The sequence below is a fragment of the Drosophila gunungcola genome, chromosome 3R (genome assembly GCF_025200985.1).
Source record: "Drosophila gunungcola strain Sukarami chromosome 3R, Dgunungcola_SK_2, whole genome shotgun sequence".
Taxonomy (NCBI): domain Eukaryota; kingdom Metazoa; phylum Arthropoda; class Insecta; order Diptera; family Drosophilidae; genus Drosophila; species Drosophila gunungcola.
Genome location: NC_069139.1, coordinates 30,607,530 through 30,632,766, shown reverse-complemented (window position 1 = coordinate 30,632,766; position 25,237 = coordinate 30,607,530). Strand labels below are relative to the sequence as shown.

The 25,237-nt window shown below is 35.5% G+C and overlaps 2 protein-coding genes across 4 annotated transcripts in view; both read right to left on the bottom strand.

Annotated features, from left to right (window-relative positions):
• The window catches only part of LOC128256002 (insulin-like receptor), a 74,034-nt gene extending 67,866 nt beyond the window's left edge, over positions 1–6,168 (bottom strand). The window contains exon 1 of the mRNA XM_052986432.1: positions 5,583–6,168. The gene's annotated coding sequence lies outside the window, so the exon portion shown is untranslated. The remainder of the gene's footprint in view (positions 1–5,582) is intronic.
• A 7,980-nt stretch (positions 6,169–14,148) lies between these two features.
• LOC128260670 (transcription factor E2f1) overlaps positions 14,149–25,237 on the bottom strand; it is a 55,303-nt gene continuing 44,214 nt past the window's right edge. For all 3 annotated transcript variants that reach the window (XM_052994245.1, XM_052995068.1, XM_052995882.1), the window contains 5 exons: positions 22,274–23,074; positions 20,827–21,555; positions 19,277–19,511; positions 18,320–19,156; positions 14,149–15,555 (listed from right to left, as the gene is read on the bottom strand). In XM_052994245.1, coding sequence (XP_052850205.1) covers positions 15,428–15,555; positions 18,320–19,156; positions 19,277–19,511; positions 20,827–21,555; positions 22,274–22,744 — 2,400 coding nt within the window. In that variant the 5' untranslated portion in view covers positions 22,745–23,074 and the 3' untranslated portion in view covers positions 14,149–15,427. The remainder of the gene's footprint in view (positions 15,556–18,319; positions 19,157–19,276; positions 19,512–20,826; positions 21,556–22,273; positions 23,075–25,237) is intronic.

The following is a 25,237-nucleotide window of genomic DNA, read 5'->3' as shown; positions in this document are numbered from 1 at the left end:
TTGAAAAAATAACTATTATTAAGTGGTGGGGAATAGATTTTATCGCAAAAGGTTTTTTTAAGCTGTCGGCAAACGTTTTGGTTAACAAAGCATATTTTTTAGGATGTGCAAACAATTTTTTTATTGGATTTTTAAAATTTTAGAGGCAATTTAATGCTTTTTCTTGTTTTTTGGAAAAAAAAACCAACATATTTTTAAGCCATCGGCAAATGTTTTTTGTTAAAAAAAGCATATTATTAGAAATGAGCTACAATTATTTTAATATTCTTAAATTCTAAGAGGTAGGCAATATTTTTTTTAAACTATTTTCTTGCTTGCGGCTAATGATTTTTTTAAGAAAAAAAAAAAAACTTAACTTAATTTCCATACATTTTTTTTTATTTTTTCAAAATTCTTAAAGGCAAACTATTTTTTTGTGATTGCTTACTTTTAGGTTTTCAAACATTGTGGAACTAGAGGTGAAAAAAAATCTATTTGGCGTGTAAAAATGGCCAAAAAATGAGCAAAGAATTCCGCCTTTCAAATTTGAAAAACTCGATTTTAGTCGACCGACCCGGCTTCTAGCTTCTTTGAGATGGGGTGTAGGGCAGAAAAAACTGCAAATCCCAGTTGAAAACATTTTGGAAAAGTTAAATTTGATATCAACTTAGCAGAAGAACTATGTTTAAAAAAAAACCTTCAATCAAGAGTGGGCCATTATTTTCCTTTACAAATAATTTAGTGATAAGTAACGGCCAATTCCGATTAAAACATTTTGGCAAAGTTTAAATTTGCAGGCTGTCCTTCTAACTTGATATCAAGTAAGTTTATTTATTTAGTCGAATGCTTAATCATGTTTGTCACAAAATTGATTCAGACACCTTTAAAGTTGAATCGTAACGTTTTCTCCGCGTTAAAAGGTGTATTCGTTTGATAAGTACATAATTAAATTTTAACAAGAAAGGAAGCAAACTTCGGCAAGTCGTAGTTCATATACCCTTGCATTTATTGCAAAAATTAAATATTCTTGAAAACATTTAAATTATCATTTACTTGCGTACATTGAAGCTAAGATGATTTGCAGCTCAATTATTCGATAATTCCTATAGCAGCTTTGTGATATCGTTTTCCGATTTTCATAAAATTAAAACCGTAATTCTGAACTGTCAAATAATTAATATGTCAAAAAGTATTACAAAAAATTACAAAATAAAAAGTTACATTAAAAAAAAATTTTTTTTTTTTTAATATTTTTGTTGTTTCTTGGAAGTTTTATGTTATAGTCCTCAGATTTGGATTGAATTTATAAGGTAATTCTGAAATATTTATCATAACTAAATGTCGAAGAACTAAACAAAAAATTAAAAAACAGCCAAGTTATATATGTTTTTTCATTTATTTTTCCGATTGTTTCTATGGGACCTTTATGCTATAGTCGTCCGATCCGGCTCGTTCAGACTTATGCACTACCTGCAATACAAAGACAACTTTTGGGAAAGTTTCATGCAGATAGCCTTAAAACTGAGAGACTAGTTTGTGTAGAAACGGGCGGACAGACAGAAATGACTAGATCGACTCTCCTAGTGATGCTGATCAAGATTATACATACATATATACTTTATAGGGTCGGAAATGTCTGCTTCACTTCGTTGCAAACTTCTGACTGAAATTACAACACACTCTGCAATGGTATAATATATAGATTATTCTAGCACCAATTAAAATTTTCATTGTTTCTTTCAATAAAAATACCTCAAAATAGAGCACAAAAAAAAAAAAACTCATACTTGCAGTGCGTGCATTCATGTGTGAGCGTGGAAGGGGAGAGTAACGGGGGGGAGTATGAGGCGATTAGAACGCTCGTCTAAGTTCAAGGCCAAGCATAAGTAGCGAAGGAAGCAACAACAAAAGTGAAAAAACAACAAACACAGCGCGAAAGCGATAGGAAAAAGAAGCAAGCGCAGCAGAAACAAAAAGAAACGATATAGTCGAGTGCCCCGACTGTTGACTACTCGTTACTTAGCTAACCAATTTTAATATGCTCCTGAAAATAGTCGGGTTTTAAGTTACCCCGTCTGCCAAATAGCAGTGTCCACTACAAAAAGCTTAGGACCTTGAATTTTTAAATCGTTTGATTTGGAATATTTTTGTGCGTTGATAGATTGGGCTAGCTCCACATTTTAAAATAAACTTTCGCAACGCAATCCAAATCTTTCAATTTTATACATACATATGTACATATGCATGCTTACAAAGACAGACCGGCAGACAGACGGATTTGGCTGGATCGAATTGGGTATTATGCTGATCAAGAATATTTTATAGGGTCGAAAAAATTTCCTTCTATTTAATATATGCGTTTTTAAAGAATACAAAATATCATTTTACTTTAAAAGTAACGGGTATAACAAGTGCACACAAAATCATTTGACTGCATGTGTGTGTGATGTCTCGCAGCAAAAAAGGTCAATGACACCTGTCTGCTTGTCTCGCTCGCCTTACACACACAGGCTTATCACCGACCACTCTCTTTCGGCTATCGTGCCCTCTCATTCTAGCCTGTGTGCAGCTAGGTTTAGACATGTGGTCAACGCATTTTCGGTTTTTTTTAGTTTTGGTTGTTATTGTTTTTTGTTTCGCTGCTGTTAATCAGTGTGGCCAAATTATGCGCCAAAACTGCCAACGAGTTACTGGTCATACGTCATAAACAATAGCACAAACAATTTCCTGTTTTTGGCCATACCATAAAAACCAATATCAAGAATAACATACACGAAAATAATATAATAAAAATACTCAGAAAAACAACAAAAAATTGGCCCGGGTTCCGTCATCGCCTCATCCTCTATAGCTTTCATCTGTGTATCTGTTTTATTTTGGTTCTATTTCCACAATTTGTTTTTGCGGCGACTTATTTTTGTCGCAAGCACGTATACAAATGCTCGCACTCATACCACACCAGGCAGGCAAACTCGATTTAAAAATAAATAAATTACGCACAAATTCAAATACATTGAAACATATTCCTCAGGCCTCGTCAAAAATATAGCATGATTAATACAAAAATGCGCAATTCGCGGTTAGTTTTTTGTTTCGGTTTCGCTGTTGATTTTAACCCCACCTCCTCATTTTCTGTCTTTTCTCTCTTATTATACAATAATAACTCGAATATAATAAGAGCACAGCAAGTGGGCAGTCCAACGGGAACTTGAACAGCAACAACAAGCGCAGCGGCACGCCAATTAGTGCTTATGTTTTTTAATTATCATCACATTTCCCACTTTTCCTCCCCCAACGCCAGTTATTTGTCTAATTTTTTCCTATTTTTCACAACGCATGACTTCATTGGAGTGCGATTAACGGATAGGATACATATGTATATATATGTATTGTTATATTGCAGTTGTTTTATATTTAAAGGCTCTAAATCTATTGTGACGGAATCATAAAATAATCACTTTAGTGATCCGTTGTTCTCTCTACTATTTTTGAGCAAAAAAAATTTTGAAAAATAGTATCTATTCTAATTAATGCTTAGATAATTAAAGCTAACTCAAAAATGTAAATAATATACTCGGTTTCAAAATTTGTTGTATTTTTTGCGATCAGTAAAATCCGAAATCATTTAAAAAAAAATTTAAATTTGGGATTTTTAAATAAAACTGGTTATGATAACGGTTTTGATTTTGTGTGCTACAATTAAAAGTACAGTCGAACTACTATAATCATATTTAAATACCTACTTCTCGTTTTAAAATGAAAAATTATGTAAACAAGTTTATAAAAACTTTTAATTTACATTGGATTTTGTTTTGCTATGTTCAAAAAAAAAGGTCAGTAGTGTTGAAAAATAAAAAAGAAAGGCAAAATATGCCCTGTCATGACTTTGAAGTAAGTAAGAAAATTAAACCATGCGTTTTTTTCCAAAAATTCAATTAACTAAAATGTTTAAACGAAACTTTGAAAAATCAACAGGTATGAAGGACATTTTTTGATCGATTTGAATGAAACCGAAGAGAGAGCCCAAAAAAGTTGGTTCGACTAAAATCAAATTTTTGAAATTTAAAAAGCGAAATCATTTGCCCATGTTTTGCTCACCAATTAGTTTTTTTTTGCCCACCTCCAGTTTTAAAATTATGGAAAGTTGGCTTTTTACAATTTGTTTTATATTTACAAGAGAATTGTTTGCCCACCTTTTAGAATTTTTAATAAGTAAAAACTTTAGAAAATATGGAACCCAGTTAAAAATCATTGCCGAAGGCATTGAAATATTTTTTCGAAAAAATTAAGAATGCCCATGTTTGCCCCCCTCTTAAAATTTAAGAGTTAAAAAAAATCGTTTGCCAACCTCTTAAAAATATTTTTTTAACAGAAAACGTTTGCCGACGGCTTAAAATAAAATAATGTATGCCCACCTTTTACAATTTAATTATCTAAAAATAATCGTTTGTCCACTTCTTAAAAATATGTTTTAAAAAAAAAACGTTTGCGCGCCTCTTAAAACTTACTTTTTCCAAAAAAATTCGTTTGCTCACCCCTTAAAAATAGAAGAGAGTGACAGATATCACTAGTATAATAAAAGTAATTTGTAACTTACAAATTAAATAACAAAATATAAGTCACCTATGGGATTATATTATAAAAGTACTGTTTAAACGCTCAATTTTAAGCTTTCGAAAAATTGTATATTAGAAATGTTAGGTCAAGGTAAGATATTTATAATCTATTTAAAATGTAGTTTTCTGCCAAACTAGTGTGCTTTTAAAATATGAAGAAGTAAGTTATTTAATATAACAAAAATGATTTCAGGACCCGAATAAAATTTATTAAGTCACCTTTGTCCCGTACCAAAACATTTAGTCTAGTACCAAAACTGTTAGTATAAAAATCTAATCAATATAATGTGCGGCTAAATTTAGAAGACTTCTCTCGGTCATTTGAAAATTCCGGGGTATTCCAAAATTGAAAACTTTCATTTCAAATTAAGGAGATTCGTTTTGCGTCTTTTTTACAAATAATTATGTTATCTTAAGTTTTGAATTAATTTTTTTTAAAATTAGTAAACTATTATGTGCCATAATATGTGTTAAAATATCACTGCAAAAATTGCTTTACTATAAAATATAGAAACTGATATTGATAAAAAAAAACGAAACCGCATTACTATGTGTTAAAGACAGATAATGATGGATTTATTTAATTAACTTATCTGGGCCGCTTTTCACAATGCGTGCAACAATAAAAACAGCGCAGCAACAATACAAAAACCGGCAGCAATCAAAATTCTTTCGTTTCCTTTTCGCTTCTCTTCGCGCAGCTGCAAGTGAGAGAGCGACCGGGTGCGGTGCGACCAAGAAAGAGAGAGAACAATGCTGTGCTTCTCATTCACAAAACGGAGACGTAAAGCGGTGTGTGAAAAAGAAGAAGAACAGCAGGCACAAGATATGATAGATATGAAAAAACAACAAAAGGAACAAGAGGAACGGGTGATGAAAGAGGAGAGCGAGAGCAAAAACAACTTGGCATAAATTGCTGCGTAGTAATTTCAGTCGAGTATTTTTCTTGTTACGTTTTTACTACTACTATTATTTGCTGTTACATACCTCTTTGAAACGTTGTTTTTGTGAAGCATTGTTGTTCTAGTTGTTGTTGTGTTACCTCTTGCTTTTAATTTTATTTTGGTATCGATTTCAAAATAGAACAACGCACTTTCCCAGACGCAGGCGTAATTAAATTTTTCTGATGTTTTATTCGCGTGCTTTCTTTTTGCGCCGCAACTTCACAACATGCTGTGTATACATATACAAATGCATATATGTATTTATTATGCGTGTGTGTACACAAATTTTATTTATTTATTTACCGTGAATTTTACACATACACACACACTCCCGGACATGCCATACACTCTCACCAACACACGAAAATAGCCCGCACTTGTATTTTGTGGAATTTCTTCTATTCAAACTCCAGATATCTCACGGCACTTTTTTTTCGCACTTTTCATTCACTTAATGCGTTAGGCACACAGACATAGTATTAGATGTCGGTAATCCACTGTGGCCTCCTATTTACGACGATTTTTTGCAGCAACAAAACATACATCCGCGTGACGTCCGTCCCGTTCGAAAATTTTGCTTGCTTTTTTTAATGTTTACGAAATTCGTGACGGTGTAGAAGTAGAGATGGCAAAACTTCGATGCCAGCATCGATGCTGGTATCGATTTATCGATGTTTTCAAAATATCGATAGGACACCCGATTTCAAAACCAAATGTTAAGAAATCATAATTTTCTTAAATTTCTGTTAATAATAATCTTTTCCTAACATTTCTGTTAAAAAAAGTTTTCTAACAGAAATGTTAGAACGGGAAATCAGTTGAGAACTAACAGAAGCTAAGGACTCAATAATACGACATCGAAAACATTTATTATTTCCCTTAGGCCTAGTACTCAGATCGACGAGTGAGAGCGGGAGGCAAATAACCGAGGTACAATTTTCGTCAGTGCCCTTTCTCACCCCGGTACTCCGATCAACGAAAAAATAGCAGGAAATTGCAAAGCGTTGCCAGATTTCTCTGGCTGAACGTACGCCAGGCTGGAGTTGGCAGATCATCGTATTTGTCGGATCAAAAAATGGACGGAAAAAGACAAGAACTCAGCAAAATGTACTACAATAAAACAATGTTGACTACAAAATATTCCCGATCCAAAACTTCGATCTCAATAGAAACTTTTAACGCTGGTGTTTGTTGATCTAATTACTAGGTTTTTGCACACAGTTAACAGCTGCTGTAAACATTAAACTGAAACTAATTATATTTTTGATTTATTGGTTTTTGCCCGGTTCGGTTCAATATTTTTCAGGTTTGTTCCGATTTATCAATAGTTAGATTAAATTTAAAATAGTGTAATAATACGCACACTTTCCCGAGGAGTCCCAAGATCGTGGCGCTACTTGTGGTGAAGTCGGCTTTTCACTCGTTTAACAAGCGCGACATAAAAACTTCAGTATTCGAGCGCTTTTCGCTGAATACTGAAATTTCTACACTCCAAGAGCACGACAACACATTTTAAAATAAGTGTAGATATTATATATAATAGTGATATTTTTTCAAAAAGTGACCAAAATTAACTTTTGGAACCCCTGTAACTTCCGTAGAACGTTGAATTTATCAAAACAGGCCCAAATGTATTTTTGTTGTTGTTGTGAACCCAAAAAGTCAAAAAGTTCCGTGAAAATCGGACCTTCAAGTTTTAGTTTCCCACTTGGCAGATTTTTCACTCATATAGAAAATTGGGTAATCTCAAAAGCTATAGAGACTCGAGACTTTATAGAAAACGTAATAGCGTAAACTTAATGTTGGTACTTAATTAGTACTCAGATCGACGAAATCCGTTCATCAGCTATGAGAGAGAGCGAGAGGCAAGTAAACGGCGGACACTTTTCGTCAGTTTCATTTCAAATTAGCGATGGGCGGTTAGCGACAAAAAACGGAATGGTGGATATTGGAACACGGAAGCGTTTTTAAGCTGATTTGAAAGAAAGAAACCACTGTTCGACCATTATTACTTCTTACAAGTATTGAAAAAATTCATTAAGAAAATGGGACAAAAACTTTTTTTTTAAATATCTTGTCTTAAACCATTTGTGCGCATATACGGAATACCACAAGATAGAGCCTTATTTCAAGATTCATGCCAAACAACTTTCATAAAAAAGCAGCCTATGTTTTTGAGAAAATCGCTTAACAGTGGATAATAGACAGGTCGGCTCCATACAAAAAAAGTTAGCAAAACTGTTTTTGTTTCAGGCAATACATAAACGTAATTTTCTCGGAAACGTAGGGTTTTTTAAATAAAATTTTCGCCAAATTGCTAAGAAAAATCATCACTACAATGCTGTGTACCTCAATATGTTGCACAATTCAAAAAAGTTAGCGACGAAAGTGGGTAACAGTGGCTGCATACAGTTGCCAATGCAGAAAAGCAACTTTCTCGAATACGTAGGATTTTTTTTAGCGACGAGTGTGTGTATCCCTAGCTATTGGCGTCCTGCTTATTACACTAAATCTTTCAAAAACTGTTTAAAAACAGGGTTTTTTCTTGAAACTTGACCCACACATACTTCAATAAGCCCCACTTTATGCTGGTATACTCGGTATATCTGCACAAATCTTAAAATGCTGTAATACGCAATTTTAAGTTTTGCTAGCTTTTTTGTATGGAGCGGACTTGCCTATTAGCGATTTTCTCAAAAACATAGGTTATGAATCTGGAAACAGGGCTCTATCTTGTGGTATAACCCCTATATGCGCACAAATTGTTTAGAAACGATGACTAACTAACTTTGGCAGGCCGCATTTTTAATACCCTTGCAGACTTTACCGAAATAGATTATATACTGCACAAAATATCCCGAAAAGTACAAAAATTTTATCGATCGGCACTAACTTTTACCCTGATCAAGGTTTGCATAAAAAAATACGACTTGGAAAGATGCATGTCAATAGCTTTTACAGTGCCCGAAATATCTTCAATTCTTGCTAGTTATATCCGATTGTTCCTATTGAAGCTATAGGATATAGACGTCCGGGGAGTTTTTCAAACTTGATCTTTGTACACATGTTTTCAGACGACTGTAAAAGTTTCACATCGCTAGCTTTTAAACTGAGCTCGCAAACGGTATTGAAATATACATACAGACGGTCAGGATAGACGGACATGGCTATATCGACTCCCGTATTGATCCTGATCAAGAATATATATACTTTATGGGTCGGAAAAGTCTCCTTCACTTCGTTACAAACTTCTCAATAAAATTGCAATACCCTCTGCAAGGGTATAATTAACAAGAAAGGAAAAAAACTTCGGCAAGCCGAAGTTCGTATACCCTTCCAGCTATTGCAAAAATAAAATGTTCTTGAAAACATTAAAATTATGATTTACTTGCGTATATGTTTAAAAACATTGAAGCTATGATGATTTGCAGCTCAATTGTTCGATCGTTCCTATGGCAGCTATATGATATCGTTTTCCGATTTTAATAAAATTAATGGCGTAATTCTGAACTTTCAAATTATTAATAAGTGAAAAGAATTTTAAAAAAATTACAAAATAGAAAAGTTACATTTAATAAAAAAATTTTTTTTTAATATTTTTATTGTTTCTATGGGAGCTATATGATATAGTTGTCCGATTTTGATGAAATTTAAACCGTAAATACTATATGTCGAAAAACTAACAAAAAATTAAAAAACAGCTAAGTTATAATTTTTTTTTATTTATGTTTCCTATGGAACTATATGCTATAGTCGTCCGATCCGTCTCGTTCCGACTTATGTACTACCTGCAATAAAAAGACAACTTTTGGGAAAGTTTCATGCAGATAACTTTAAAACTGACTAGTTTGCGTAGAAACGGGCGGACAGACTGACAGACAAACAGACGGGCAGACAGACAGATTTACTCTTTTAGAATATATATACTTTATAGGGTCGGAAACGTCTCCTTCACTGCGTTGCAAACTTATGACCGAAATTATAATACCCTCTGCAAGAGTATAATAATGACTGTAAATAGGCAGCTATTTGTGCTAGGAAACCTAGGTAACCCCTTAAAGATGACAATGAGCAATTGCAAAATTCTATTTTGCACAGGTCTGCACAACAACAACAACTTAATATTTTGTTGAAAAATACAAATGTATATATAATTTATCTGGTTGCTGGTCGAGACTATACTTTATTGTAATGTGCTTATATTATAAAATCCATATATTTAAAGTTATAAAGATATGTTTATCTTTGCTGTTACGAGGATCAGATTTTTCGTTGTTGTTGCATCGGCTGATTTTTAAAAAGATTCATTTTTCCGTAAAAAGGTTATATTATATTCTACCTTAAATCTTTTTTTTGAAATTCGAAACTCACGTTGTGAATTGCATCTAATGTAAATTTTATATAAATATTATAAGCGTTTCCAAACCTTATTTTTGATCAGGACTAATAGCCGAGCCGATGTCAGCTTGATCGTCTTTCTCGGAAACTATAAAAGCTTGAGATTTGGGATTTGAGCGTGTTGATCGCTGATGTAGAGAGACAGGCTTAAAGAACTGTTAGCAGTTCAACAGATGGTGCCACCTAGAACCCGATTGTTTTGTGAGGGAATAATTAGAATGAAATGTTGTAAGCAGGGCCGTAGCATGGAGAAGGTGGGGCGGTGCCCCTGATGTTCTAGCTACGGCCCTGTTTGCTAGCCAAGTAACGGGTCTAATAGTCGGGGAAATCGACTACAGCGTTCTCTGTTACTTGCCTTATGTTACACAACACTAACATTCGGTAGAAGCACTAAAATTCAAATTTATGAAAATTGTAGAGCACTGTTTTACTTTAAACAAGAATGGAAGCAAACTTAGGCAAGCCGAGAAGCAAACTCCACTGTTTCTCCAGCTCTTATTCAGATGTTTCCTTTGTATGATATATGATATCTGCGGTTACGCAGATGATTTCCCCTCTTCTCGTCGAGCATAACAAACTTAAAAACCCCACAGTCAACCTTGAATCAATCTTAAAACAAATTAAAGACTGGTGCACGTTTTCGGGATCACTCCTGTCGAAGGACAAGTGCCAGATGCTTCATGTCGGCCGAAAACAAAACTGCAACGCAAAGCTGCTTACAGGAAACACATTCATATATATTCACGCACCCTTTAAATTTTAGTTAGAGAAGATGATAAAGATAAACATGAGTTTTAAAATTCACATTAGGACATTTTAATGCATAATTAATACCAAAACTGGAAAAAAAAATCACATTTTTATTTGGTCGTCGGCGAGAATCGAACCCAGGCCTTCCACGTGGGAGTTGGACATTGTAACACTAGGCTATGTTCGCACTATGAGAATGAACGTCAAAACCTTCTTCTACCTTATTTCTTGAATCAAGAAATCTTTGTCATTGATTCAAAGAGTAGCCGATTTAATGGCGAGATTTCTAAATTTTGGGAATTAGCCAAGCTTAAAACCGATCTTGCTCGGAATAGTAAACACCTCTCCTCACTGAAGTACAATACCAACACCACAACACTAATTCAATTTAAAAATCTTTTATAGTTCCAAATTTGATTTAGGTATGTTTAACTATTAATGGGTACTTCCCCAAGACCCAACTCAATAAACTTAAAACTCCATTAATCGCAGCAATGAGACCAGCACTTGGAGCATTTCGCTTAACACCTAGGAATAACTTTCTAACATAAGTCAACATTAATACTATCGAGCAGAAAGCAGACTTCTTTACCGGCAAGCTCTCCAAAAATTTAATACCCTCCAAAGACACCCGCCTTATGAAACTTGTAAAACCAAATAAAAGAAAACAAAAATAGATAGTAAAATCCAAATATGTTAAAATCAAACCATCCCATACCAATCAACAAAAAGAGCACTTGGAAAAAATTTAACCCCTTTGCTACCCAAAAATAAATCAATACCGATCTTGGCAAACAAAACAAAAACTCCACCACTCCAATAGTCTTTCATCAACTCTTTCATTCCCTAAAATCGACATACACTAACCACAATTTATATTGATGGATTCAAAGCGTAAGACAACATCGCATACAGTATAACTAACGAAAACAATGTTATTAAAACGGGCTTTCACCTACTTTTTCTACGGTACTCTCCACCGAACTAATTGCCATCCTCGAACCCCTCCACCGCCAACTCTAACAACAATTCCTACTATTCACCTCGATCCGAAATCTTCTTTCCAAGCACTTTCCCAAAATAGTAATGATCTCAAGCCAACCTCTGGCCAAAAAAATCCTATAAGACACCTCCTAATATACACAGCCAACCAGAACTCCAGCGATATCACCCAGCACCTAAAAAAAGTATTAAAACACAAAAACACGGAATATCTCAATAACAACCTTGACAACTCAATAGGAGACAGCAAGTGGGGTCTAGACAACACCAAGATGACCAAAGCCTAAATAACCACTACCTAGACCTTCATAACCAAATACTTGTTCGCTGTGTTACAATACTCCTCTTGACGTGCACAGCATCCTTTGCTTTTGCCCTTCTCTCTCCGCTCAACGGTCATTTCTGAACCTCAATCCCATCCAGGCTATAGTCATCCCCACCAAATATAACTCACAAATAATCCTCACATTTCTAGAAAAATCACAAATTGTATACAAAGTGTAAACTAAATATTATGTGTATAAGTAAACCAGAAAATTAATATAAATATATAATTATTAGTAGCTTCAAAAACCTTAATTTATAATATAGCTGTTGCTAAAATAATTTTTGTTAGCTGTTAGTTTTAACTATAAGTTAGCATTGTACAAAAAAATAAATATCCAAAAAATACTGTTTTAGTTTTATTAAATTCGGACATCGATATCATATAATTCAGAGGAATTCATCATAGCCTGTTTTTAAAAATATACGTATAAACTAACTCAAGTAAACCTGTAAGTAAAGAAAAATGCAGTTTTGAAAATGTTTTTCTGAAAAATTAACTTTCAAAATCGATAAGTACGCATTAAAAAGTATAGCATTTGTCATTTAAAAAACGTTTTTACAAAAAGAAGAGTGTTAAGAGCTGAGGGTCTTGTTTTAAGTCACAAGGATGGTATTAAAATCACTCAATTGAGAAACTCTTGCATTGCGACTAGATATAAAATGTCAAAGAGAAAAAACACTGGCCGTATTGGTCAAATCTGGACTTTCTCGACTTCAATACAATATTTTTAGGAATCTAGTCCAGAAAGGTCTTAAAGGAATGCTTTCAATAGATTGCTCATAAGCTCAGATCCTTTTATCTCAACATATTTTATGAATATGTAAAGATCTTAAAAAACAACGGAGATGTGCCCATTTGGCCTCATTGTTCCAATGTCAGCTATATGATATAACCGTCCGATTTACAGACGTTTTTCTTTTCAAAGGTAACTCAATGTGCATATCTGATTAAAATTTTTTTGCCAAGAGTTTTTGCTGAATTAATGCGGTGTTTTGGATGTTTCGCTCCACTGTACCCTTATAGGATTTTATAACTCCGCGGCGGTAAAAACGGTAGTTGTGTATCCATCCCTGAAGACGGACAGCGACGGGATTTGAAATAAATTGGAGAAAGGAGAAGAAAATGTCTTTTGAACAAAGGAACAATAACTAGACCGTGAGCCAGCCAAACCCACCATAATATCAAAACCAGGTCACCAAGAATATTAAATATGATTTTTAAAAAGTTTAAAGACGCTTTTCTCAAAACCTTGTATTCTATATCGGTACAAGTTTGAAAGTGTACAAGATATTAAACTTTTCTTATAGCATGGTAAATCACAGAAAAGAGGAAAAAAAAAATTTATTTTTATAAGTTGCCATTGAATGTCAGATCAATAGTCATTCTAATTTAGTGTAAAACCTCCATAGAGAATTTGATCAATTTTAATAAACAAAATAAACTTTTCCTTTCGGTTCACGACAACACTTAAAATTTGGGGACCAAGTTTTGCGTGCATAGTCAACCGTTTTAATTTGTTTGTGATAAATTTAATTTATTATTGCAAAACAATACTTCCTTTTGGCCAAGGAAAAAAGAAACTCCTTTTAGCCTTGTAAATCACTTCCGGTTTAGGAAGTCGATTTGGTATGATATACTTAGAAGGATCCTAAGTTAATCTTCTTCGTGTTACCTACGGTCCACAAAGAAGACTTTAATTGCTTTGTTTGTTTGTAGGGTTCTGGAGTATGGTTCTTCTGCCTGGAGTCAATAATACAAAATATATATTGACCGATTTTTACTAAATAAATAAATACTTGCTGATCTGCATAACCCCGAATTGGTTCGTCCAAACTTGTCTGTGGCAGGTTGATTAACTATAAAAATAGTTCCCCTAATATGAAATCATTGTAGATCTAATTATGATTTGCGTGAGCCTTTCAAAGTATTATGTTCTGACTATAATAGTCTTTATCATTAATGTCACATTGTGACTCTTTGTGGCACGGCCTCGGTTGTTTGCTAGTTGGTCCGATCAAGATTCAGAACTAGTATTTTTGAAATTGGTGATATTGTTTTTTAAATAATAGTTTGTTTTGACACCCAGGCTAGGCAGTTTTACAGGCAGTTTGAAGACTGCATTGAAACAATATTTTTGGTTTTAAAACTTTTTCTGTTTCTTTAAATTGTTCTTTGTTTTTCTAATCTTTATTTTATCCTTTTAATGTGTTTGTTTTTGGAAAAAAAAACAAAAAATACCTAACAAAATGTAATTTTCTTTAAAAAATTATACGTACAATTGTACAGAGGTTTCGGGTTTTTGTGGTTCTTCTTCTTTTATTTGTTGATTTTATACAGTTTAATGATTTGCATTGGTTTGTTTAGTTAAATATATTACTTCAAAGCAAAGTTTAAATAATTATTTATGTACTTGTAGTTGACTCTGTTAAGTTGTAGGTTGTTTGTTTTGTGGGATGATTTGGCTTTTATAAATAAACTGTTATTGGGCCCATGTGTGTGTGTTTATAGTTTAAATTTTATAACAATAACAAATTATTATACATAGTTATAGTTTTAATAATAGTAATTAAAAATCAATCGATTAATTCAAGCAGATTAACAGAATGGCAGAAGAAATTTGTTGTTGCATGCTAAACTAAAACAGGAGAGAAGGGGATATGTGGGGGGAGTATAGGGTCAAGGTCGGGGGCCCTGGTATCGTGTTCTCTTCTTTCATTCTGCTCCGTTTGAGTTTAAAACGTCATCGATATTTTTTTTACAATTTTAAATTGATTTTCTTTTTATTGGAGTTTAATTTTATGACGATTGGGATTACAGCTATTTTGTTTTCTAATTAAAATTTATTTGTGTATTAGTTTTAGTTTAGTTTTTACTAATTTACAGACAGCTGAAGCGCAAATAAGTTGATTGATAAGAGGGAAGAATTTGCGTTTGTGTGTTATACCCATTTTTTTTTACATCATATTCCTGATTCTTCTTTTGCTTCTCGTTTGTTTTGTTATGGGGCTAAAATTTAAATTTGCTTATAAAATCTGGCTCTTCTTCTGTTCTCTTGTGAGGCTGAGTTTACGTAAAGTAGATTTTGTGTTTTTGTTTTGTTTCGCTTAAATTAGTTTGGGTTATAAATTTAAATATATATATTATTACGCTTAAAACTTTACACACAACTTAGTTTCATTAAGTTTTGCTGATTTGCTTTTTTTTGTGTTTGCTTTTGGATTTTTTTTTTGTTTGTTTGTTTGTTTGTGGTTTTTGAAATCAAATAATTTAATAATTTTTTAATTTGCTGGTTTTTGTTTGATTTTTTTTTGTTTTTCCATTTGTATATAATTTTAAATTATAAACACCCCCAGTTTCCCAATGTTGTAGATATATGCGTGTATGAGAGAGTGTTTGGTGGACGTCTCCTCTTAGGGTCCATAGCCATCCGAACCAAAGTCGAAAAGCCGATCGATGCCCTCATTTGCGTTTAGCGCATACGGATAGTCGTTATCGTCCGGTGGATTGATGGACACAAAAGCAATGTCGTTGTTAAAGTCTGTAAATAAAAATGCAACACGTTACTTGGTATTTACGCAATGTTTCATAGAGTTTTTGGGCATATGACTGTTAATGGTTTTACATTGAATTATTGTCGATTTTATTTGCCGTGGACAAACATAGAAGAGGAAGAGAGAGCTGATAGAGCGAGAGATGTTGTGGATGCATGTTTGAAATTCACGCCAGAGCTGAATCTCATGGTGCTACAGAATTTCAATTTCAAAATGAACAATTGGCCCTGGAGCGGTCAGTGTTGTCAGTGCAGACCCACGAGAATTCAGTTCCAAAATGAATTTGACACGAGGACGATTGCTGACGAGGCGACGGGTAATATGTCGATGTTTTATATATACATTTATGCACTATAGTTTTTGCATTTTTTTTATATTGTTAGCAAATGGTTAGTATGTTGACGTCAGCACATGAAATTAATGAATGTTTGGTATGAGGTTATGATATATTAAATGTTAAATAAAGTTAAGGTTATTTTTTTTGTTTTTAGTTTTAGTTCCAAGAATATCGAGGTGCCACAGAAATTATTTTAGCTTTATTGTACTTTGATTTCAAATTGTGTTGCCACAGACTAGAGCTCTCAACACTAATGAACATGAACATGAGCTATTTCCGGCGCTATTGATAACTTTACAGCAATAACTAAAAAATTTAAAACTTTATTTTTTTGGCGTTTTACCGTTAATTTTATTTATTTTATTCATAAACTCGCCAGATTTTGAACAGTTTTTATTTTTTTCATATCATGGATAATTTATAACTCGGTTTTTTTTAATATATTAAAAATAAAAAAGTTATAACTTATTTTCATGTTTTTTCTAATGTACTACCTTCAACAGAAAGTTGAAATAGTTTCAAGCAATCTGAGAGACTATTATGCGTAGAAACGGACGGAGGGACAGACGGACTTGGCTAGATCGACCCTCCTAGTAATGCTGATCAAGAATATATATACTTTTTAGGGTCGGAAATATGTCCTTCAATGCGTTGCAAACTTCTGACTGAATTTATAATACCCTCTGGTACACAAAGTTATTTCTGAAAGTAATGTTAATGCTCAGTTTTTATTGGTTTTTCTTGAAAAAAAAACTAGACAACTATTGATGTTTTTACAGATACGGAATTCAAACAATTTTGCAGGACCGGATTGGCTTTCTGAAGATTTTCAATTAGGTAAAGATTTCTGTGACACCCCTGAAAAAACACAGAATAAACAACGCAACTAAAACATAAAATAAAAATGTCAATTTTGAACTGATTCTCGCTGGCCGAAATGTAGAAATATAAAAATAATATGGGTAAGACAAATTTTAAGAATTTGGAATTCGTAATTGTGTTAAATTTATGTACCATTCCATTATCTTTGGTTTATGTTGCTTCAAGGATTTTACACTCAGCAAGAACTCAGACTGTGATGCGGCTTTTGGATACACGCAGGTCACAGACAAAGTTCTTGACAAGTGCTCCTCATTGAGACCTAGGTTCAGTCCCTGTTAGGACTATAGTTAAATGTTAAATGCGGTTATTTACATAACGGCGACACAAAATCTCAGGGGAATACGAAGTGATCATGGATTAATGGCGGCGGGCGATTACAAGTGCAATCAAATTTATTTTATTTACAGTTGTGGTAAAATAATAGTTGTCAAAAGGAATAAACAAAAAATGTCATATGGGAAATTCTCTACTGTCGAGCGCGCACTCAAACTAAAAAAAAAACAAGCTCAAAATTTTTGTATTACTTTTACAAAAGGCGATTCTTTAAGCACTCTTATTGGTATTAAGACTGAGCTAGGGCAATTGTTGGGTTTTAGAATATTAACAGAAACCTTAGACATTCACAAGCTACACAGACAGAAATGACTTTATTTAAAACCAGTTCAAGCACTGATTTCAGCAAAACGTAATCAAAGATTTGAAATGAATTTTAAAATTTTATAAATTGATCGTTCTTAATAAAGTTTTTCGTTTGACCTTAAAATATTAAGTAGTTTTTTTTTTAATTGAATTCTAATCACTGTTGCACGCGACATTTTCTTCCATCATATTTATGTTGTTTTTGTACTTTTGAAGTAATTAGAAGTGCATAGAATGTATTTTAATTATTTTCATTGAAGCAAAACAAAAAAAATTATATATTCTTTACACATCCTATTATTTTCCTTTTAACTTCACTTTCAATGACAAACTTTAAATTTGTGTAAACTAAATTGCAACTCCAATAATGTTGTTTTGCCTTCATTGTCATCTATCATCTACATTAAAAAATATTTAAAATATGCTATTTGGCACTGTTGTACGCCACAGCACTAGAACCGGATAAGCTGATAAGAAATTCTTTGTGACCATAAAACGCATCGATTCTTTAACATTTTTCTATATTCTTTGAATATTAATTAAGATTTGAAACAAACCTGCAATTGAAATGTTCAAAACAGAACTTTCGCACTTGTTCGACTTGCATCGAAATATTTCAAAATGTGTTGTGAGTAAATCCAAAACTTCCTTTCATTAGTTAATTCTAAATATATGTGAATCGAACATATATATATTGAATTTGATTTTTTTTTGCTGCTATTGACCTTTCTGTAGAATTACCCATATATTTAAATTGAAATTTAAGTTGAAAAAAAAAACGTTTTTCTCTGCCAAAACTTATAATAAATGCAAAAATTTCATTTCGTTTAAACCTGTACAACTATTTTTTTGACCGCTGGAAGGGCAGGACACAGGTGGCCACAAATACTTACAGTCCGAGCCAATGTCGCTGAAGAGCGCATCGAGGCCCTGGAGCGTGACGTTGCTGCTGTTGCTATTGGCATCGCAGTCGGCCACGCTGGGCGGCAGGCTGTGGCGGCCATGGCTGAATGGTTGATGGATATGAGCGTTGGCGCCAGCGCCAGCGATGCTGCCAAAGCCGCCGTCAACGCTGCTGATGCTGTTGTTGCTGTCTGCTACGGCAGCGAATTGCGCCTGCAGCGAGCTTATCGCCGATGATTGCGTTGCTGCTGCCGCTCGAGGTGCTGCAGCTGTTGCTTCAGATGTTGTGGTTGCGTCTTCCATTGCACAATTATACATGGGCACGTCGCTGCGTCGCTGGCTGCTGCCGTAGCTTATTATGGGTGGTTGGGAGCTGCTGGTGCTGTGGTTCCCGTGGTTGCTGTTACTGTTGTTATGACTATTAAGCGTAGTGGTTGCTGCTGCTACTGTTGCGCTGCCTGCGGCAATGGCCGCGGCAGCTGCCGCCCGACGCCGCTTTGTGGGCGTGGGGGGCGAGGATTCTGTTAAGCTGCTGAACAGCTCCTGGATGGAGGTCTGCTGGTGCTGCTGGTGCTGCTGCTGCTGCTGGAAATGATGGCTACGGACCACCGGATTCGTCAGCGTAGGCACCAGCTGACTCAGCTCCGTGTCCACATCGTCCTCCTCCGGCTGCTGAAGCATCTGTTGATGCTGCTGCTGCTGCTGGTTGAGTTGATGAGGCTGGGCTATCGCAATATCACAAATGTTATTATATTCAGGATGGGACTGCTTGGCGGCTTCCTCGATCGATTTGCTGAGGTTGCGGGCCGAGCGGTAGGGTGTGGCAACTGTAATTAAGAGGGAAAACATGAGTAAATAATCCTTTTTGTTTCCTTAATATAGTTTGTTTTTTTTTTTCAAATTGCCTTAATTTTTGAAAAATTCAAAGAAGATAGTCCACAACTCACCTAATCCCTTGGTACTCAGGGCATCAATATTGTTGAAGAGCGGATCGTTGGTCGGCGGATGCAGTCGGGTGGAGGTGGCCGTTCGAACGCATCCTGCTCCGGCTGCTCCAACGTAGCCGACGCCCGCTGCAATCGGCGAATTTTCCGGCGAGGTGTCATGGCAGAGGAAGACGTTGATCTCTCCGCTGTTCTCCGCCTTCACGTAAATTTCGCGCGGCAATTTTGTGTTGGGCAGCTAAAACATTAAAAAAAAAAATAAGTGATACCCCGATTATTAAAAAAATTCTAAAGAAAGGTACAAAAATTAAATACAGATAAATTGCAAACTGTAAACTAACTTTTGAGTTGAAGGGGGCGTTAGAAATATTTAAGCGGTCGGCGACCGCTCGGCAGCTAAAGATAAATACGAATGAAACGCGCCAGAGAACGAGCAGTTTTTTTTTGCCGCTCGCTTATTTTTAGAAAATATATTTGCTATGTGCTGTTTCTTACCCATCGTCGTCTTCTTAAATTTTGTTCTTTTTTTTTGGCTTATCTCTTTTGCGTTATTGTAATTTCAGAATCGGCAATGACCGTTGTTTGAAGGTTTTAAAAGACACATATATATAAATGTTGATAAATTTATTCTGCAACTTATGATTTCAGCAGTTTTAGGCAAAAGTCCATCTATCTGCGTTCGGAGAGTTCATTACACAGTCTAAGGCTATCGAAAACATTGGGCGCCGATATAGTTTAAAATAGTGCGGCGTCTGGAAGGTCAAGCAGCGACTGCGGCAATTGGAAAACATTTTTGGACGAGGCCAGAAATGTACTTTATATCAATAAAAAGGTGGCTAAAAGGAGTGGCGAGATGGGCGGGATTCCATTTTGCTGCCGTGTCTGCCGCTGCGATGGGTTTCTATAAATAATCGCCACGTTTAATGGCACGCAGACGCTAAGAAGAAGCACCACTGACTAAAAAAAAAAAGAAAAGCTAGGAAAGCTAGCAAAGAAAAGCTCTGAAGTAGAAAAATGTATTTGGAAACTGCACAATTTGGACACAAAGATATGACCCGTTGAAACATAAATAAAAATGGGCAAGCCGTCAGTTTCCGATTGATAGAAAACAGTCAAAAGGATTTACTATTAAATAAAACTGGTTCATTGAACCATTGAACCAAACCTATTTGGTTTGCATTTCAATTTTTGAACATCTTTAATCTATTTTTATATATTTAATAGAAAATTATATTAATTTATAATATTTTTAGTAAATATCTTGAATAATTAAGGTATAAAACTCAGTATTTAGCCTTTTATACGAAGGAAAACTTTCAGATGTCAACAAAATTTATTTAATTTTATTTTTAATTTTATATTCTATGACTGTTTGTATTGTTTCTCGTCTTTTCTCCAAGCATTAACTTAATTTAAGGGGGTCTTGTGGGGGAGTTCAGTCCACCTGATCAAGTCATAATCAGTCATGAGTTTTTTTTACTTTTCCTACTAAATTTCCTAAACTTATAGATCATTATTTCGCTCTAGTTTCCCAAACACCAGAGACTACTCACCACAAGCTTGGCCTCGGGCGGCGCCTTTATCACTATGACGATCTGATCTTTGAAGAGATCCACGTTGAGCAGGTCGTTTTGAGTCACGTAGGCCATTCCCCCGGAATTTTCCACCTCCTGCGAGATCTCTGCAAGGTTGCCGCGCATCTGGTCGATGGCCATGTTCAGCTCGTTCTCCAGCTGCTCCAACCTTTCCGATTCCGCCTCGATGTGCCGCGATCGCTCCTGGCTGACCATCGACTGCCCGCAGCGCCACTGGATGTTGTTCTTCGACTTCTTCTCCAGGATGTTTATGCCTTCAAGCACATTGGTGATGTCGTAGATGCGTCGCTTTTGAACGTGCAACTTATTGGAGGCCTCGTTCAGATCCACCACGCCATCTGGGGACTCCTGCAGCAGGTCCACAAACTTCTTGGTCAGTATGCCCAGCGAAGTGTCTGCCCGATTGCGATCGCCGCTCGAGGAACTGGCCACAGAAGCTGCCAACTGCTGCTGGGGCGTCGACAGGACAAAGGAGTGGTGAGATGCCGGCTTGGCCACCCGCTCCACCACATCCTCGTCCAGCTCGCCCTCCCCTTCGTTGTGCACCTGGTGTTGGCCTTGACGCAACTGCTGGGGCGTGCTGCTGGCCACATGCTTTTGATACACCACCGTCTGATGGTGCGCGCTCTGCTTGGCCTGCTTCTTCGGGTGGATCTCGTCGCTGACGGCGTGTGGCCGGCGTTTAACCTGGGTTGAGGATGGTGAATTAAATTATTGAGGTTCCTATACGGTATTATCATAAACTTATTCCCCTATTTTAGAAAATATAAAATGAATGGTTTTTAATAAAACTCCGTCTTGCTGTATGTGTGAGCAACTTGGTTTAGAACCAATAGTAGAGTTTTTTTGTGCCAGCTTCTGAAATGTTACAGCCGATGCACCACACACAGTAAATTGGGTTTATAGCTTAAACTTAAACCATAAGAAATTAAAAACAAAAATTATAATAAACTGTACACAGAACAATAAGGGTTTAGGTGGCGACATCTGATGAACTGCATTGCTAAAACTTGACGCTTAAATTATAGCCTACTTTGAAAACATTTATAAAAACACATAATAGACTTTCGCGATTAGTAGGCGGTAGAGTGGGCGTGGCAACGTTTTAAAATAAACTTTCGCTAGAATCCCAAAACAGTAGCTTTTATAGTTTTCGAGATCTCGACGTTCAAACGGTCGGACAGACGGATGGACAGACGGACATTGCTAGATCGAATCGGCTATCGATCCTAATCAAGATTATACATACTTTATAGGGTCCGAACCACTAGCTGTTACATACTTTTCAACGAATACAATATAACACATCCTCCGCTTACACATTTAGGTAACTATCATCGTTCACTTCCTCTCACGTGTCCCTCAGACGTATTTATCATATGATTTTCACTAAACCGCAACTCACCTTGTAATAATTTGTGATATCGTTCGTCTTGCCGGTCGTCTTGCGCTGCTGCTGATTTTGGTGATGCTGCTGCAGTTGATGCTGTGCATGGCCCGCCGTTGCCACTCCCCCCGTGCCGTGCCCCTTGTCCAGACTGATGTAGACATGATCCCGCAGATGGGCTGCCACGCCGCTGTTGCTATTGCTGTTGCTATTGCTGTTGCTGTTGCTGTCGCTGCTGCTCAAACCGTGATTATAGTCCAGATCGATGGCCTCGTTCTTGATCACAATGTTGTTGTTGTTGTTGTTGTTGTTGATGTTGGTTGTGCCGCCGAGCTGGTCGTAGTTGAGTCTGCGGGCGACCATTGTGTGACCCGTTGCCCCGCCTGCGCCATAGTGTTGCTGGTGTCGCTGGGTGTTGCTGGCGGTGTTGTTGCTGCTACTGCTGTTGCTGTTGTTGATAGGGGCAACATTCACAAAGAACTTGGACATTTCGATGCCGATTCCTCCCTTGATTCTTCGGCGGCGCTCCGCCGTACTCTCTCTCTCCTTCTCTTTCTGTCTCGATATATATATATATAAATATATATATATATATATATATATGTATATACTATATATATACTGCTGATGCTGTTAAGTTCGCCTCAGTCGGCTGTATATGGTATTATTTTGTAGCATACTTTTAAGCACTGCCTTCGAAAAGTTGCCACCCAGTCGCAACTTCCAGATCTCGTGTGGTCCACTGCACTGTCTGTGTATCGCTCTTTCGCTTGATTTTTTCGCTTATCAACTAAATTAGCACCTAAAGATTCTTCACATCTGCAAAAAGAAAACAAACAAAAAAAAGAGATAAAGTTAAAGTTTGTATTGGGATTTTTATTGGTGATTATTTATAGCTTGTTTGACCTGCTTTCTCAATATTTTATGCATTTGGCACATTACACTTTTGATCCGTCTCTTATTTGTTCCAGTCGGGCGCAACAACAAATTAAAATGCGCCACCGACAAGCGAACGAACGAATGGACATACATATGTATACATATATGTATGTGGAAATGAAAATAAACGCGAAGCGAAAGGCAAAGGCAAAAGAAAACAATTTCACGACTACAGTAAAAGAATGCTGCAAAAAATACATGGCTGATAGGAAAAAAAAACAGGTAAGTAACCAGAGAGACTAACCGGCATTTTATGGCCAAAAAAGACCAGCGCGTTAATGCAACAATTGTGATGATAGACAGCGAATGCTAAACATAACTTTTTCAAGGAGAAGCCAATTAAATATGTATGTATGTAAAGCCTTGTAATGTCTTTTAAGGGGTTTAGCTTTTTTTTTTCCTAATGTACACAATTTGAATTGAAAAATCTGATTAAAATTTAAAAAAAAACGGACCGGACACCTTTTACAAAACAATCAGATAAAGCTTCAACTAAAACAACCAGGCGGTGTAGAAAATCGTAGAGACTTAAACTTTATATAATTAATTGTGTTTCGAAAAGGCGTATAAATTGCAGCCCCAAAACCACATAAAAAAAAAGAAGATAAGCTAAAACCTTAAGTACAGAAACAAAAACAAAAAAAATGGTCAAACGAAAAATTCTAATCTTCAACAAACCGGATTCCACAGATAGGAGAAGGGGCAAGGGGGAAAGGCCCGCTCTGAAGCATGCCGAAACTATTTGTGAACCCAAGGAGAAGACTCGCATAAGTTCGCGCACAAAATGTCAATAAACTCGGCAAAAAATATTAAGCGATCAATATGTGTGGACGAATCAGAAAGCAAAAGCAACAAACGCAAAATAGAAGGCAAAATATAGAAACAAGAAAAACCAAAACGTAAAGAAGAAAATAACGTTTTTGCCGCGGCCGGCCCGAACCGCTTTTGGCGAAATACAAGCCACAGCCACGGCCAGACTTCTTCTAAACACTGAAAAGAAATCACAGATGTACCTACTTTTTATAGATAGAGATGTAACCAAACCCAAATGGAGTTCATTATAATTTAAACACAATTTTTTGTATGAAGATAGCAATTTTTAAAAATTATATTTTGTTACACATTGTTTAGTCAATAATTGTATATAAAATATTTTTTCCTGAGTGTTCCTGATTCCTCTTGTTCCACAAGACCCTCTTAAAGTTCATTAGAGGAATTCTGGCCCCATTCGTGCACAAAGTGAGTATGAATGGAGGGACAACAACAAATTTAAAAGCTCAAATGAGCGTAAAAATAAAAAAATAACAGGCAGGTAAAACTGGCAATTAGCGCTGCTCGCCCTGCATGAAATGTTATTTGCATAACAGAAACTGTTAACCAAACAGCCAACGGTACACTGTTTTTCATCAAATGTACTATCTGCATAAGAATTCCTAAAGTAGTCTAAAAAAAAATTAAGAGTTATAGCGCAAATAAATGTCGGCAAAGTAAACTGAACAGAGACCTCTAAAATGTCACATGGAATTTGCTGATATTTGCAAGAAAATGGAATGGCAATCGCGTCAGGTAGTATAACCACCGAAGATGACTGTGGCCTCAAAACGATTCAATTCATGGAATTATTTTGTGTTCTTTTGTAAGCCGAAATGAAACAAATGCTAAAAGTTTTATTATATGCTTGTTATATGTATTTAAAATTAAATATTAATGTAATTAATTTTAGCAAATTCATATAAGTGGTTAAGTCGTCTATGCCCCATGGCTGTTGTTAAACTTATGTGAGCTAACAAAATAACACAAGGCAATGTAAAATCACATAAGACCTCAAGCCATAGGTTAAACTCAGGTGCAGAAGCGAATTAGTCATATATGTATGTACATAGCTAGATAAGCATTTCTGTGGTATGCAACAACAAAAAGGTATGCTTTTGCTGATGCTCCGAAATCGAAATTCTGTTAATTTGAGCTGCGTTACTTTGCTATTGCTTTAACACTTTCGTGCGTTTCAAAACTATACTTACAGAATGCGAAAATTAAAGTTAT